This window comes from Crotalus tigris, unplaced genomic scaffold, assembly GCF_016545835.1.
Source record: "Crotalus tigris isolate CLP2741 ecotype Arizona unplaced genomic scaffold, ASM1654583v1 scf7180000024116.2146003, whole genome shotgun sequence".
Taxonomy (NCBI): Eukaryota; Metazoa; Chordata; class Lepidosauria; order Squamata; family Viperidae; genus Crotalus; species Crotalus tigris.
Window position 1 is genome coordinate 1,056,171 of NW_024100393.1, and position 18,604 is coordinate 1,074,774.

The 18,604-nt window shown below is 37.8% G+C and overlaps 1 protein-coding gene across 4 annotated transcripts in view; it reads right to left on the reverse strand.

The window, feature by feature from the left end:
* Positions 1-1,991: 1,991 nt before the first annotated feature.
* UBE2E3 (ubiquitin conjugating enzyme E2 E3) overlaps positions 1,992-18,604 on the reverse strand; it is a 119,126-nt gene continuing 102,513 nt past the window's right edge. For all 4 annotated transcript variants that reach the window (XM_039322527.1, XM_039322528.1, XM_039322530.1 and 1 more), the window contains 3 exons: positions 13,211-13,343; positions 8,668-8,815; positions 1,992-5,988 (listed from right to left, as the gene is read on the reverse strand). In XM_039322527.1, coding sequence (XP_039178461.1) covers positions 5,891-5,988; positions 8,668-8,815; positions 13,211-13,343 — 379 coding nt within the window. In that variant the 3' untranslated portion in view covers positions 1,992-5,890. The remainder of the gene's footprint in view (positions 5,989-8,667; positions 8,816-13,210; positions 13,344-18,604) is intronic.

Consider the following 18,604-nt stretch of genomic DNA (forward strand, 5'->3'; position numbering starts at 1 on the left):
CTTTCCAGAATCTAGATATCTTTTTTATGATCAAGGGGTGGAGAAGTCAAAAATGAGAAGATAAATGGAAAGAAGCAATGACCTGCAGCCCTTTGATAGGGACAGCTTGGCAACGTTGTTGTACAGTTTGCAAAAGCAGTTCAGAGTAACAACATTTGATCTCCAAGCTCTCCTCTTCAGGATTATGTAAGTACAGCATACTGTATATGAAAGGTCAGAATCAGTTGCCTTGATGCAACACCTAGGGCTACAGATGGGCTTTCTGCTCTCATTGATAAGCCAAGAAATACTGATTTATGGAGCAGTATGTTTTTCTGGTAGTATTTAGGAGCGTCAGCCCTTCAAAGTAGATCAGTCTAGGGAAATTAAAGTCATACAGGGTAATATTACCTTTATTATAAATCTACAGTAACAGATTCTTGCAGGTCCAAATGTACTTCTCCCCTCCTTCCCTTTATTTGAAATATATTCTTAGATTACAATTTTGTCCCAGACTCAGGTTTATCTGACTGTTGCCTTGGTAGTGGTCTTCTTCCTGTGATACCCTCTTTCCGCTATTTTGAATGTAGGCTGCAATGTAATGACTTTGTTTTGTATGCCCTGGCTGCTTGAGAAAGAGCTGTTGCAACCACACAAATTGCAACTGTGCAAATTCTCACCTGGTAGAGGTATTAGTTTGTGCTGTCTTGTTGCTCTTTGCAATTTCCCTGAATTGCAGGGAATCTTAGTGTGAAGACAACCAAGTGCAGGGACAGTTGCACACAATACTTCTGAATACATTCCATGTTTTTTTTAAAATTTTATATTAGTTTCATTTTGCATATGTTGCATTGTAATGGTTACGCTGATCTATGGCCATAGTAAATATTTGATTAATTTGAAGCGAAGTTGGGAATCCTTCCCTTCATCAAACATATCATTTGTTTAATGCCCATAGGACAGCTGTTTACTAGGAGTGGGTGTCTGTGACATGGAAATGATATTGAGGTTGGTTACCACTACCCAGTTTTGTGTTCAATCAACCTTCAAAATGGTTCATTTCAAAAGATAAAACATCTAAAGGATGTATTCTGCTATACCTCAAATTGGATATAGTTCTCAGCCTCACACCATTCTCTAATGGAGATACAAGGCCTTAACAACTAAACCATTCCAATTTATTATTGGTTTTGTACGAGAGTATGATCTGCAAATGCATATATAAGAATTAAAATCAAAGCTCTGATATAGTAGATTTCCCTTTTGGGCAAACCCAAATTATGAGGGGTCCTTTGTGCTCTCTGAGCTTGCTTGTTTTCTTGCAGATGTTTCATTACCCAAATCAGATAGCATCATCAGTGCTAGTAAGGAGTGCTGTTTGCTGTCAGTTTATACTCTGGTATCTTGCTTGTCATACAACCCAAATCATAAACTCACATATCTAGCAAACAGTCATGGATATATGAGGGAAGAAGAGCTTGTCCTGCTCTTTGTATACATATGAAGTCACCACACTCAGTGTTACGTAACAGTTTTGGGGAAAATGAGAAGTTCATCTGATGGCTACTTCGACATCATCCCATTGCTGTTGGGCTTTGGTGTTTTGTTTTTTTTGGAAACAATACAGAAGTTGTTTATCACTGACTTTTTCTGGGATAATTTTTAGCCTCTTAGTCTAGTATCTTAAGGATTTCTTGCTGGCTTCCTTCTGAATTCCTAATCAATTCTAACCATACTTGTATTTTTCAGGATAAGCCAGTGTTGGCCATGTGTTCAGATGTTTGGGGTCTTGGCCAAAATTGGTTGAAACAAATAAGAAATCCTGAAACCCACACAATACTCTGGGCAACCTTGATATCACAACAGACATCTCCTGGTGACTCATGTGATAGAAAAAGGGTTTTATAGAAGTAGGACTTTGCCCGCTTATAGCAGTATGGGCCTTAACTAAGTAAGAATAGCCAAAATAGGTATTTTTGAAAAACCAAATAAACAAGAAAAAAAGGCACACATTTTCATTTAACAACTAATTGATTTATTTAACAATACAAATTTCTTTCTGCTGCTTGGTGTAAGCAGAGAAAAGCTGAGAAACAAAATTAAGTTCTTTTTAAGTTTAAATGTGTACACAACCCCGCGCCCCAACTTCTTACTTCAGTAAATATAAAATTTACAGACAGAAAAAAGCAACATGAAAAGGAACAAGGAGTTGACAAACTGATGACAGGAAGGAAATTTTAGAATTACTAATATAATCTTAGTAAAGGAAGTTAACGGGCAATATTGAGAAGGCATCCCATTTATACTTCAAATTTTCTGCAGTCTGAAACTTTAGTGCATTAAAAAAAACAAGAACATGATGTTAATTAATTATATTATATATTATATGATATAAATATTTGAAAGTGTTGCAGGGTCCACATCTAGTATGTGAAATATACATTTTGCCATTTTTTGTAAATTTATGCGATGTGCTATATACCAGTGCATTTTATCTTTTCACTAGGAACCAGCAAGATCTAGTTTCTCCCTGTGGTCCACTTGCCTGGTAACTGTCATATATTCTTGTCCTAATTTATAAAACAAATGTACCAAATTCACATGCCCCATAAACTTCACTTATTTCACTGGGAATTGTAAATATCTCCTGAAATTAATGAAAGATGACTAACAAACATGCCCTGTGTATGATATCCTAATATTTTCTCATGTATGCCTTCTGTTCTCTTTTCACAAGACTAGCTGTAGGAATTGTTTTCATGGAAGAAATGCTAAAGATGAATTCAGTTTATGTTGTAGAGATCAGTTGGGAATCTTGACTGAACACTTCTCTATGCCTCCTCACACAAGAGGGCCCAGGAATCAAGAATGTTGACGATAAAGCAAGGTTAGAATGTTTTCTTTTGTTGAAATTTCTGGTGGAAGCACCTGTTTTGGGAATGGGGCAGAGGATAGAGTAGCCTCTCTTTAAATTTATGACAGGACAGCCCCAAAATACTTTTGACACCTCTGTGACAACTAGCTTATAATATGGGTTAAACAGATTGCCTTTATCAATTGCCTACTAAGAAGATTGCTGCACTGAACAGCATTTTGTTTTGGGGGGGATCTGAATTAGGTCCTGAGTTGTTAATAAACCCTAACATTCCAAGTGAAAATGACATTTAGGTCGGAGATAAATAGGATAATTTGTCGTTTGAGTTTTTATTGCAGAGCTTGCAGGTATGGTCTCAAATGATATTGCTCTAGGCATCATATTCTGAGGCCATAGGTCTTACAGACGAACCTCAAACACTTTGAAGCCTCTATAATTTGTTAATACTCTGCATGATAAAAATGTTGAACTCCAGACAGAAATATATAAAAAGTACATAACTGCTTAATAGAAGTGCTTCAACAGCACCCTCCATCCGCCCCTAATGGACAATAGTTGAGTTTGAACCTGGAAGCCTGAAACATAAATAGTAAGAAGTATCTGTCACATAAACACAAATCATCTTTCTGGATGACTGGCTTGCACTGTTTGATGTTCTGACTACATAAACAAAGGCCTATGGTGGTCATGCAATGGGAAAAGGAATGTTAGTATTTTAACATGTGGACTAAGCTATCCACATGATGCACACAATAGGACAGCCTATCAACCTGGGCAGTGAGCAGATTGTGATGAAAATCTCATTGTAAATGTAACATTTCCATCAAGCTCTCGTAAGTGGAAAGTATGCATCCATCTATCTGGAAATGATACTATGTGCAATCCTCATTCAGGCATCTGACCATTATGCACGACTATTTGGAGATCCCATTCTTTTGCAGAGAAAAATGTGGAGAAAGGCCTACCTCATATTTTGTGTTGAGAGTTACCAATAAGTTAAATCTCTCAGCTGTGTTTTCCTTTAAAAAAAATATTTACTTCTAAGTCAATATTTATTTATATTCTGCTGAACTCATCGAGAAAATGCTCCCTTGAAGTTTTATGACACATAGAGAAGTGAATAAGGAAATCATGCAATCGCTACAAATTAGAAAAAAATTGGCAAGATCCAAAATCCTCAAAATTTTGGAATTATAAAAATGACCTATTTATGCTAAATTATAGAAGTAGATGGGAGATTATGTGAAATCCAATCAAATTTTGTTAATTTGCTCCTTCATCCTGGAGAATCCATAAAATAACAAGATTCCCCTGCCCGCCATCAACTATACTCAGAATGGCCTTATCAGCTATACACTTGCTGGTCAAGAATCAACTGACTAATTAAGAATAAACCGTCAATGGAGCACATGTCATGTTTTCATCAGCTCCTTGGTATCCAACAAAGAGAATTATACAGTATCACAGTTCTTAACATCTTCAGGTTTTCAGGTTCTAATCAGATGAAGAAGTGTGGAAAGTTTGTTTCAAGCAATTGGAGATAAACAGCTTATCAGGTTGTTACAAGTCAACAGTTTGCTACACTTGGCAAATTGTGGTCAGCGTTATTTGCCCACTGTGTCAAAGCTTTTTGTGCTGCAGTGGAAAACAATTAAGCATCAAATGCAGCCCAACAATACTATTCCTTCCTTCAAGGAAAAAGCGGAAGTCTATCTAAATTATGAGATTAAATTTGTTGCCTAAGTTGTGTTTTATTTGTTGACAAATATTGGTTCAGGAGATTGCAGAAGAGACTGCAGGACTAGTGACTTAATATTGCCTATCACTGTGGTCCTAAAGGACATTGTATTCCCCGCCCCAAACTATAATAGCAACTATTGACATTGTGGCTGGACTTCATGACTACCAGGAATGAAGTGAGGGAGGACAAGGTCAATGGAGTTTCTTCCTTCATCCTAATTCTGGTTTGCTCTCATCACATCTTTGCACTTTAACATTCTATAGATTTAGTGGAAATATTCCTCTGTCCTTTCTGCCTGAGAACAGATGTTCACAGCTGCGACGAACATGAATTTTACAGGAGTGATGATGATCCTCATCAGCACTACCACCACCACATTGGTTAGTATTTAAGGCAGCGATAGGGAGGAAAGGAGAAATAGTAATGGAAGGTATCATCGTTTTAAAGTCTTAAGACGCTACTGTTCTAACTTAACAGTTTGTATGTGTCTGTGGCTATAAATGCAAGATTTAGCATTGTGAAGTTTTGCCTTAAGAAATATTGGTAGAGGCAAACTACAAGTATCATAATGTTCCAGGCCTTCTGAGTGGGGCCTTCTTGCCTTACGTTACTTTTCCACAAGGATCTGTATATAAACAGTCCTACTGGCTCTACCCACATTTTAATTTCAAATATGAAAACAGAGAAGCTCTTCCTTGGGGAACATGTTTATTGTGTTTGAGATGATACACTGGATGCTCTCTGAGCTACAAGGTGGGTGGCGATGAGAGGGGACAAGGATAAAAGAAATCCTTTTCATTACAAACTGACAAAGGTAAAAGTTTTAAACATTTTTCACAACAGCATGTACCACATATCGGAAATAGATCTGGGCTTAATACAAATGACGTAATTCCTAGTAATCTACAGCTACCTTTAATAACTTCATACAGATAATGAATTAGGCTAAAATGCACTATTATATTTGGTTGACTTCAGGAACAGTATCCTTAGTTACATCACAAAATACATTTTGATATCCCAAAGAAGCAAGACTTGCAAGTAGGCATTTTAAACATAACTAATCTACAGCTACAAAGTTCTACTCTTGATAGCATTTACCTTTTGGGGAGGTGGTTGGGGGAGGGGGGAGAGGGGGAGAAAGCAGTATTCCAATCTTCAAAAGGATAAAAGCAGAGAGTAGAATCAGTATAACATATACACAGAAGTCCGTATTGTAAAGGCTATAAAGTTTGGTTGCACACTGCAAAGCTGCATCCCCGCACCTTCACACTGCGCCAAGTAGTCAACATCACTTATGTTGCGTATCTCTTGGTCCACTGTCTGGCTATCCTGTCATGTTCTGCTCTGTTGGTCAGGTACTGAGTGGCTATGCTTCCCACCAGAGGATCAGCTGCAAGAATTCGGCAAGGGACAAGAAGAGAGAGAAAGAAAGAAAGGAAGGGAGAAGACACATTAGTAGTCCTGCCCTGATAAGCAACGTGAGGAGCAAAGTTTCAACAATTCATTTCACACATTTAATAATTAAGACAGGGAAAAAGCACTCAACGCCAGTACCACTTACCGACTCATAATTAATTAATCGATTCAAATGTATGAGGCCACCCAACCCACAATTCTGGACAGTACACAAATTAAAAACACAACCCCCAAACAGTAAGTTAAAAGCAAAATGACTATTACCGGTGGAAATCAATAAACACATTTAACAGAGTTCCATTCAAGTGGTCATTATATCCCATGTAAGCCAGAGCATGGATAAAAATCAGGTTTTCAAAAGCTAGTTTATAGGCTAGCAGGGCTGAACCATCCAAAGCTCTGGAGGGAGGCCATTCTAGAAGGCGGGCGCTGAGAAAGGGAAGGAATGCCTTTTACATCCTGTCAGAAGAAACCGCTTAATAGACCGAACCCAAAGCACACTTTTTTTGGGGGGGGGGGCACTTCTTATAGGATTAGCAGAAACAAAGGGAGAAATGAAGTCCCTCAGACAACTGGGATCTATACCATGAAGGGCTTTTTAGGTGACAACCAATCTTATTCGTAGAACACTACAAACGGCAGCCTTAGTTATATGGGATTAGTGAATTGTGGCATCTCAGTCCCAAAAAAGGCAATTTGGATTCAGAATCTGCATAACAGGATTTCCCCACCCTTCCATCGTGTGTCAGGTGCATCATGATGAGCAGTGGTGGCAATGGAAGCGTTAAGAAGTGGTGTTGTGGGGCCTTCTTTCTCCAGGGCTGGTTCCAGTGGATGAGGAGGAGGTGAAGAGATCTACCCCTTCTTTGTGGGATCCTGCAGGGCTCTGTACTTCCCCCTCCTATTTAGCTGTACTGTTCTTAGCCATTCAGCTGTGGTAATTTCCTGAGTGAACTACTGCAAGGAACTATCCTTGAAGCTACAACTGGTCCAGAATTCATCAGTGTGAGCAGCTATGGGAGTACCTTGCTAAATTATTACCCATTTACACCACTGTTTTGTGGGCTGTTCTGGCTCCTAATGCACATCTAGATGCAACTCAATGCGCTGTTTGTCATGTATAAAAGTCTACATGTACGGGACTGGTTCTCTCTAGGCTGACTCATTCCTCTAGATCTAGCAGGGTGGATGTGCTTTGGGTCCCATCTATTAAGTCTCGATACCATGAAGATTTGTGGAGCCTCAACCCTGCTGGTTTTTTGGGAAGTTGCTAAATACTTGGATGTTCCTTTGGGAATGGGGCTTAGAGACTAGCTGAGCCCATCATTGCAAGTTTGTCTTTCTTATAATCAAAGTGTAGTTTGTCTTCAGCTGCCATAATTTTTCCTAATTTTGATTATGTTCTGTTTCATGTGCTTCTAACCCTATGTAATAATAATAATAGTAATAATAGTAGTAGTTGGAAGGGACCTTGGAGATCATCTAGTCCAACCCCCTGCTCAGGCAGGAAACCCTACACCATTTCGGACAAATGGCTGTCCAGTCTCTTCTTAAAAACTTCCAGTGTTGGAGCATTTACTGCTTCTGGAGGCAGGCTGTTCCACTGATTAATTGTTCTCACTGTCAGGAAGTTTCTCCTTAGTTCTAGGTTGCTTCTCTCCTTGATTAGTTTCCACCCGTTGCTTCTTGTCCTGCCTTCAGGTGCTTTGGAAAATAGCTTAATTCCCTCTTCTTTATGGCAGCCCCTGAGATATTGGAATACTGCTATCATGTCCCCCCTTGTCCTTCTCTTCGTTAAACTAGACATACCCAATTCTAGCAACCGTTCCTTATATGTTTTAGCCTCCAGTCCCCTAATCATCTTTGTTGCTCTTCTCTGTACTCTTTGTGTGCTGCCCAGAGCTGCAATTGAGAGATGGGTAGCAATAGAAATTGATACAATAGATAAACAAATGAAAAATAGACTGGTAGCAGCTTGTATTAGCCGAGGCACAAATAGCAGGCCAGGACTTCTAGCAGAGTCTTTTGTTTCTCATAAGAGACTGGCATACTGGAATGGGCTACAAAAGCAAAGACAAAGTATGTGGCATAATCCAAGACACCATGTACTATTGATGGTCAGGAAGCTCTCCTTGTACATGGAAACTTAACTTAGCCAGTTTGTTTTTTATCTTTGTGGAACCAAGAGTCTATTGTACTACTTGAATCAATCTAAATCTGTATCCCTTGAGTTGGTGCTGCTACTCATTGGAAGACACTAGAAGACTTTCAACCTTCAGGAAAAAAACTTAATTATGGTCCTAAAACAGCTGGAGAAAATCAGTCTGGGGAAGTTCATGTATCATAGCCTTTCTATTGCAAAGCACAGAAGACATTTATAGGTTGGAAGATAATCAGAAGAAAAAGATACTTTTATTCATAAGCTGTTCTATACATGCAAGCAAAACAAACCCCTTTTCAATGTGGATTTATCTCACAGTTTTATAGAGATCATACAATTGCCAGTTTATGCTATTTTCAGACGTGGCAAAAATGAATTTTTTTGTTGACAAAAGTGAAGGAGCTGCTTCATCTGGCTCTGCTTGTTGAAGAATTAATAATGCTTATTTTCATTAAATTGGGGGGGGGGGATGAAAGAGAAGGATAGCCTTACCAGGATTGCAGTCTGTCAAGAGGGAGCAAATAGACAGCAAAACCTTTGAAATAGTCAAAGCAGGACTCCAGTTGTCTTTCAGGATATCCAGACAGATGACTCCCTGACTGTTGATGTTGCAGTGATAGATTCTTGTACGGAAAGTAACCTACAGGTAGAAGAGCAACAGAAGGGGAGGGAGACAAGATCATTACACGCTTTTCAGGCATAGTTTGTTGCTAGCCTTTTGAAACCTGTCTTGAATGATTCTCCCTCAGTGGGAAAAATTTTCTGTCGAGACCTTTCATTTTTGGAAAAAAAAAATATGTTTGTTTCTGATGTTTGTTTATGCCTCATCTGAAAAGAGGTCCCTCTCTTCTTTTGTAAGCAGCTGCCTTATTCACAATTGCTATAACCTGTATGTCTCAAAGCTAAAAGCTTTATTGAGGTTTTTTTCCCGTTGTTGTTTTGACAAGCCTGCAGCATTTTGGATGCTTTTTTTTTTTAAAAAAAAAAACCAACAACAACAGATGACACATACAAACATTTGCATGCCCTTGAGAAATAGTAGTTTCATCAGTTTCCTTGGGGGAAGACAAGTGACATTGCAAGTCCCAAGACTTGTGTACTTGCATACCAAGTTGGAATGCAAGTACAAAAGGGCAGAGTTTGTATCAGGACATCATCACAATTCTGCTGCCACACTTTAAAGAAGCCTAGTGAACTATTTCTGTGTGCATGTGGAAAATTGCACTTAGATACTCAGCTTTCATTTAAAACTGCTGAAATGTGAGATTCACAGTGAGGCACTAGTTTTTTTCACTAGTTATGATGCCCAAACTAGATGATGCTAGTTTGAGAAATCTGAAGAGCATCAGATTGGTGAACAAAGCTCCTCTGGAACACGAAAGCTATCATGATATAGATGCTATGATCCCCCTCAACCAACCTTGGCTCATCTATATGTAACCTGACAGCTTTGAACAATAAGATCACCTCGCCAACTGTTGGCATTTATTTAGATGAGTTTTCCAACACAGTATGAATATGCTCATAAAGCATATTGGTACATTTTGAATATTGTATAAGCAATCTTCAAAGGTATCAGTTTCCACAGAAAACTAAATATTACTCAGGCTGCTTTCCTGAGGCTACTAACACTCATAAAAGTAGACTACTTATTCTGTCTGGTTAGTATATTCTACATAGATCACATCAAGATGATCTCACTTTCAATCTCTGACACTTTCATTTAACTTATCTTGGTAAGGGTGAAAGCCTTCTCTGGTAAGTGACAGTAAGCAGTAAGATCTAGATCAGGGGTGTCAAACTGTCAGATGCATCATAGCGAAACCGCGCCCACCCCATTGCTGGCAATGGCAAAAAAGTCACGATACGTTGCAACATGTCACGTGACATTGTGAGTTTGACACCCCTGATCTAGATGTATTAAGGACTGGCTCTGTTAAATAGGAACTTATATTTCAATAGAATGTGTATGGCTGAAATTTGTTACACTTATGTTTTGAACCATATAATGTGGTAGCTTCGAGAAATATAGTTCTGAGCTACAGGAGAATAAAACTTGGAACAGACCCCTTCCTCTTAGCTAAACCTTTTATATGATTTAGCTTAGCGTGTCACCTAGCTTCTGGTTTCTTTTAAGTGAGAAGGCCTCTGCTGAACCTGAATCAGGAAACTCTGATGTAATGTCATTCAATAATCAAGGACACTACACCAGGATCTGACTTAATATAAACTAGAAATTAAGCACTAAAATGATGTGCAAGAAAGGGAGGAGAAAGTTAGGAAGCAATCCACCCTAATACTTTTTCCATTCAATTCTGTGGTTTTGGATGGAATCCGCAGTGTACTCAGTTTTGCGTCATATGCAAAACTGATGCATGTTCAGATTCCCTTGATGTCACGAATAAACCCTTGAAGAGTAGAGGACCAACTAAGCCTTGTGGCACTCTTGGTGATCCCTTCTTTACAAAGAATAAGCTCCAGAGCATCTCTAGGTCTGCCCTATTTCCAGATGTTTCAAGGAACCTACAAGTGGGAAAAGAGGGAAATAACATTGCCAAGATGACTGTGCACTGGAGCCTTTTACAGATTTATGCCAAATGACAAGCCTTTGTGAAATTGACAGGAGAATGCATATTGGGATAATAGTATGGAAATTCATGTGACTTTCCCACCACTTTTCTTCATCTTTTTTAATGAAAAAAGAGGGTATAAACCTTAATTGGGGGGGGCATGACTAGAATAACTCTTTTGATCCTATCCAGAATATAATACTTGTTAGACAAGAGAAGAAACAGAGAAAGAAGAGATTGGGAGTGGGTCTTAGTTTCTTGATTTCTGTTGTGGGCGTACAACAGATTAATCAACTTGGCAAACCTAACATTTGGTCTACTTATTCAACTTCAGAATGTGAATCTTCCTCATCAAACATCTGCCGCACAGCTGCAATCTTTAAACAAACATTTATACTGGCATTAAACATCTATATTATATCAGTAAGCATGGGAAATCTTAGCTTATGCTTCTGACAATGTTAAAAGCTACCATAGGTTTGACATGCCTTTTTTTAAAAAAAAAAAAAACAGAAAGCAGGATTGAAACAAATCAAACAAGGGCTCTACTCACTTTTTTTTTAAAAAAAAATTACAATTGATTCTATTGCTGATTCTACTTGCACTTTCACTAAATGCCACATTCCACTCAATATGGCAACTTTGAGGCATTTTAAGTTCATTTGCACTGATATTATTGCTCAGAGCACTTGAGATCAATATCAATCAAAGGGCTAATGAAATGTGGTCAACTATTTTATATTAAATATCCCTTTTAGTTAAATTTCCAATGATTTCAGGCCTTTTTCCAGGCATTATCTCCTCTATACAGGTGCATTCCTCATGCTGAAAATAAAAGTGTGAGACTGAGGAAAGCCTGCCCCATTTTAAGATCCAAAGAAAGAGGGAGCAAGAACATAGTTCCATGGCTCTGCCTGATTTTTCCCACTATCCCAAAAACATATCATGTTTAAATATTGAATTATATTAAGATTTTATACATCTCTGCTTCTAGTTTTCTCTTTTTTGGGAAATGCATATATAGTGGTTGTACTTGTTTATCAATGTTCTTTAGTTTCTGGATTTACATTTCAGCTAGCATGGCCAAGTAACATATCTTTTCCTGATCTTTTTTTTTTTTTAAAAAAATATATCATTCCCCGCTCCCGGCCAATAGGAAAAGGGCAAATCTTACTGCCTCCAATAAATGAATCACGTCATTGTCAGACAGTATTGTACTATAGCATATGACTTGGCTGAATGTTACAGTCATGTTCATTTTTAATATAATAAAGATCATCTTTCAATATGATCAAAATCAGAAAAAAATCCATGTTTTGCACTATAGCACTTGTACAAGATTTAAATGGTGGATTGTAAACAGCTGTTGGTATATTTAGGGTATATTTATGTTTCAGTAGACTTTGAAACAATTAGGAAATGAGTGCTTGTCACAGGAAAAGACCACAAGTTGAAATGTTTGATAATTAAAGAAGCATTGTATCTGATATGTTATTAGATAAAAAAAAAATACAACTTTTGAGAAAGTATTTATCAAATTATACACTATCAAGCAAACCAGGGCTTCAATACTTCTGTTTTTCATTTTAGGTACTGAGATTACACATTTCTATTGGTTTATTGAAATAAATCTGATTTCCAGCAATGTGGGCAAGTTTATCTTCTTAGGACAACCATATCCTGCTTTAAAAGATTTGGGCAAAAAAGCAATATAGTGTTACAAGAACTATCCTGTTTCCCTGGCATCTTGCTAGTTCAAAGGAATAAGAAGACTGGAAAGAGTATAAGTGAAAATGTAAAATCAGAATAAAAGAAGGATGGCATCAGAAAGGCTGAAATTGTTGTTTCTTCTACTTTTCTCAGTGTTTCATTTATTTAGCCCCATCTCTACTATAGCAGATACTTCTTAATAAACAGTCTAAAATATTGTAGCTCTTCAGAGTGAAAACAATCTAATATAAGGCCATATGTGAAGAAAAGTGACTTGTACTTACAAAGAAACAGTTATAGAATGTTACCTCGTACTGTTACTACCAAGAGTAATTTGATGCGACTACTATATCTGGGTACTTTGAGCAATGAGGCCTTATACTCATTTTGTCAGAATAGAACAATTCAACAGGATATTTTATGACCTCTTGGAATGTTTTTCCGCATGGATGCAGAAGTAACGGGAATTATGCCCTCCAAATTCTATTCTTCTGTCCAACAGGTAGCAACAGAAAAATGGGGTCTGGAATAATATTCTCAGAAAATGCCCAACTCTGAAAGCCTCCAGTGAATACTGCAACACTGTGAAAGCAAGATAATGTGAGCCCTTTTGTCTGGTCTCAGAGTCCCAGTTTGCTAAGGATCCTGTGCTATGCACCATGTTGGAAAAGCTTCTTGCAGTTGTTGCTATTCTTGAATGAAAATGGAAGACAATTGAAAATATATGCAAAGATACAGAAACTGCATAACCTTACCTTTGGTGGTTTAAATGGATAATCAGATGAAAATGTGATATCCAGAAAAAATACGCCACCTTCATATACAGAACCTGGGGGACCTAGGATAGTAGATCTCCATTCGTAGATGTTATCACCTTTAGGCCCAGCACTATTAAAATAAGCAAGAGAGAGAAAGAGAGAGAGAAAATGAAAATGAACTGTATGACCTTTTACAACGTTATTCTTGTGAATGGCCTCTGTTGTTTATATATGTCTTGGTGCTTCTTGGTGTGAAGAAACTGTCTATTATCACTTGTGCTTCTGTCAATATATTCAATACAAGGCTCGTTTTTGTCTTTTCAAACAGTTAATTGTGTAGTCTTTTGTTTGTTGGTCTCTGTGGGCACATGGGCCATATATAAAACTGCCTTAAAGCACAAAGGCTACATAATTCAAGGCATATGAAGAGCATCATCTATCTCCCATATTTATAGCCTATTTTTTGTACAAGAAATTCAGGATGGCGTATACAGGATTACCTATATTTATTTTTGCAAACTCATGAAATAGATTAGCATAACATACCAAGTAAGCTCCTTAGAGGAGTGAGGATCTAAACCAAAGTCTCTCCAGCAATATTCCAACAATATATTATGCTGTGTATAGAGTGAAGCTTTTTCAGTAAATTTATATAAGGAATTTTAGTTTGTTTGTTTCTAAAAAAGTTAAGCTTTTATTGTCACTTTCATATACTGCTGGCAGTAATAACTATATAATCCTAAAGTTTCTGGGCAACCATTCCCTGGTCTAAGATAAGTAAATGGAATGACCTATGATAAGGTAACCTCTATTTCTTCATCCAATACACTTACATGCAATCAGTTGCAAGTAATTTTCTGGTCTCCTACTACTTAGTGTTCCCCAATTCACAACCATTTTCTTTTCTTTTCTATTAGTCTATTATGCCTAGGTCTTCTGAACTGCAATCCCACATATCTGGAGGCCCATCAAACTGAGGAAGACTACATGTATTTCCCAAAGCTCTTAAAAGTTGTTCACTCACTTCCTGAGAAATGTTGAAGTCTGAAATTTGCCAGTTCACAAAATGTCTCGTACTCTGCCAACTTTGCCAAAGATTTTTATTTTTTAAAATATAGACTGACAAGCCATTTTGGTGTCCAATATTTATACTGTTCCTCACATACTTATGTAAGAAGGGATGGAGTGGGATAAGGAAATATTAGAAGAAAACAGAGGTGATAATACCATTGCTCAAATAAACTTCCTCTTCAAAGGCCAGTTTAGACAGAAGAATTAAGGTTTATGATTGTGAAGGAACTGAAAAAACTACAAATACAATTTCAGAGCTTTTGCCCCTTTATAAAACCATAATGTCTTGTTTATCTTCATTCCTTCCTATTCTATACTTCTCAGAAAGAATTTCTGACAAACAATTCACAAAAAAACCCAACTTTCTTAGAAAGAAGTACAATTCAAATACAAATCTTGAATGGATATATCAAAATGCATCTTTGTTGTCATTATTTAAAATACAGAACTACATCCACTTGCAAGCTTGGGAAGTTCTCCTTGCTCTCTTATCCCTGTGTAACTTCTACCCAACCATCAATCTGCTCTACAAAAGAATTGGGGGAAACAGCACAGGGGTGCAAGATACAAAAGTGTTTTCCCTTCTGGAGGTGACCAAATTGAATACAAGTGGGAAGTAAAAAAAAAAAAACAGTCTGGAGAAAGATAATGGAAATTTGTTTCCTTATCAGAGCAAGAAAATTGCATGGACATGTCTATGTAAGTCACTAGGAGCAGAGGCATCCATCATGAAGATGGGAGATATCAAGAAAGTAAAACTGGCAGTCACAACTGTGCAATTAAACCCTTATCCTTTTTAAACGTGTTTGTACCTGCAACATGTGTGGGGCTTTGCACAGTCATAGCTGCTATCTGGGCTTTTTTTTTCACACACACAGACACACCCTGCACAGGTCTTTCACTGTGAGTTCAGCTCAGCTTACTTCTGGCTTCACTTTTATATTTCTTAGTAATATTGTTTTAGACAAAAGTCGTTCAATAGAAAATGGATTTGAGTTTCTCAGATGCTGAAAGGCTATAGCTAAACTAGTTGTACATTAAGAGTAAGCCAGAGACCAAAAAAAGAAAAAGAAAAGAAAGACTGGATTAGTGCGTACACACGCACACACACACACGCACACACACACAGCGCAATACTGAACATGGGACAAGGAGTACAGAGCTCTGCTGGGGAGAGGAGGAGATACATGTCCACAGCAATAAGTTCTAAAATACAGAATGTGTCCTTCTCTGTTGCTTTATTCTGCACCCATGATTTGACCAGTTTGAGATGGTAACAGTCTGACATATATCTGGTAATATTTCAGATTGTTAACTTTTGCCTTTTAATCAGTATTTCTTTCATAACACAAAGGATGCAAACAAAGGATAGGAAAATTCTGACTAAGAAGAAGCAGTAAGGCATAAGGCTATGTAACTGATAGCATTCACAGATCAATGCTGCCGCAGAGTTTCTTTTTTTTTAAACAGAGAGACAATACAAAAAGTGGGAGCAACAGAGAAAATATTTAAAACTCCCGCACAGGTCATCAGGTTTTTCTAATTAACTCCTGACACCCATTAAGCATATAGCTATTAATTAGCATTAGGTTTGGAAGTTAAATTTCTCTGGAACAATTCTATTTTGGCACAGGTTTCCTTAATGGCTCTTTTATAGCTTAATGCAGGGGTTTGTGCTCCTATATCATCTGTCAGTTGCCTTTCCTTCACACACCTCTAATAGCTGGATGCGATTCAGTCAGTTTAATGAAACACAGAATTGACTTAGCAACATATTTCAGCCAAATTAATCAGTCACAATTAAGGTTACTGCCTTAAGCTGTGTGCCAAACTACCTGCTAATCACTCCAGTCAGAAAAAGGGCATCTATCAATTAAATAGTCAATCATCTAAAAGCAATAACTCCTAAGTTACTGTTTACAATCATTTACTGTAATACTATTACTGTTGCTTAACACTATAAAGGTTGCCCACTGAGAGGGAGGATCTATTATAACATTTTAGGTAGTTTAGCCTTATAAGGCCAGTCTTTCCGAACTACCACTCTTCAGGTATGTGGGATTGTGATTCCCATGCTAACTGGGAATTATGGAAATTGTAGTTTGGCGTATCAGTTTAAGACTAGTCTAGGGAATGTGGATATAAAAGGCATGTTGCAAAACCCTAATTATTCTATTAGCTCCAAACAGGGACTTTTACTGACAAAAAATCCAGGAGGAACCAAAAGATAGGAAAGCGCCTCCAATGCAATAGCTTTTCATTGGACCAATGTGTAATGTTTTTTTTTAAAATTGTAGTCCCAAGCATTCAATAGTTCATTAAAGAAAACTATGGTGAACAAACATTATTTCAATTACCTTTGATGTATCAGACACCGAAGATTGTCTATGGTAAAAATAACAGTTAAAAGTGTAAAATGTACTTTTATCTTATATTATTCAGCTACAGAGCAGTAGCAATTTTGGCTAATGTCTTTAGCCAAGGCAAGCTAATTCAGGACACTTTTGTATCGCCGTCACTATATTCCGTGTTGCCTCACCAATGGTGTTATCCCTTCGTTCAATGCAAGACCAGCTTCAACTATTAAGCCTAAGAGCCAGGGGCTTCTACCAATGAGAGAATATCTGGCTCCCAAACTCCATGGATCGCTGGTGTTGAGGATTGAAATACGACGTCTTGCCATTTCTATCTTGGCAAAAATGAAGCACGGAATCAGGGGAAAGCAGCACTGATGTAGCATCAAATCCCTGTGGGGAATGCCATCCATTCCACCCCTGCTTCTCCCACCAATGCAATGGTAGATGTTTGTTCAGGTCAAGCTTCTGAAAGTTGAATCAAAAGACAATAAATGAAAATAACTCCCCTTTTAAGGTAGAAATGGACAAGATGTGGCCAATGAGAAGACCTGAAACTCAGCAAAAACTCAAAAAGCATATGTTGCCTTCCCTTGCATTAAAGCATGGCTGGCTCAGGAATTTTTGGACTTGAAGTCCACAAATCATAAAAGGGCCATAGAATCACTAGATTATATTATATGATCATAAGGCTACCTGACAGCCATTCAGGCTATTTGTCTATCTAGACTACCATTCTCTGCTATCACTGAAACTCAGACAGAATTCTTTCTTACCACCTTTGTATCTTTTAACTGAGATACTAGTCACTGAACTTGGAACAGTTACAGCCACATTACGTGATCCAATAAAATGCTATTACCCGTCCATTTGGTCCATGCCAATCACATTGGTAACATATGCCCTGATTTTTGTTCTTCGTTTTGAAAAGTACCAGTGATTCCCAGATCCATTTAAAATACCCTAATTTAAAAACCCTGCTATTATGTCATCTGAACTGATTTCATCTTCCATAAAAATTTATCTGGGAAAAACATGCTGGAATGGGAAACCAGAGTGAGCCTATCACTTCAGTGCAAACAGTTAAGATGAATGATATCCAGAAAAATCACTTTCTTTTCTACAAGACCAGGTGCAATTTGAGCTCTGACACTTGGCCTTGTACCTTTTAAAAATCTTGTTTAGACAGATAGCAATGTAGTTTATAAATATGAGCTGAGACACTCTGGTTTTGGGTAACAGTTTTAAAAATATATTTATCTACAACACCTCTCTGCCTCCTTTCTTTTCCACCTCAGTTTTCAATCTTTCTCAGCCTTACAGGCCATAATTTCCCCTCACTTTTAGTTCAGGAGTCACATGAGGGAAATCTCACAGCAGTGATGGCAGATAGTTCAAATCAAAGGGAGAGCCCACATGCTCAAGAGTATGTTTTTCTCCATCAGAAAATATTTATTTTCATATCACCTTTATTAATGTTTAATATATAATTCAAGATGGTGAACACTCCTAATATTCCTTCCCCCTCCTTTTTTCCCCCTCATAACAATTGTCCTGTGAGATAGAATGGGCCAAAAGAGAGAGACTATATAATGACTGGTCACCTAGCCAACTTTCATGCTATAACTCAGTGGTTCTTAACCTGGGCGATATTGCCCCCCAGGGGGCAATTTCGTTTTTCAGAGGGGCAATGGAATGAAAAGGGGCGACACGGGCGAAGGAACAAAAAGGGGGTGATATGGGGGCAATGGAGCAAGATGTTTTGGGGACACTTTTGAGAGTTTTTCGTACAGTGAATCGCTGTATATCTGTCGTACAAAAACATCAGATTGCTCGCTATTAGTGGACTGAATTGTGTTTTCAGATGTTCCTCTAGCTAGCTTCAGTACAGAACACCGTACATATGTGAATACGCATAGCTTATCTTTCGGCGCACTGCGGTTTGTTTTTATGCCCTTTTTATATT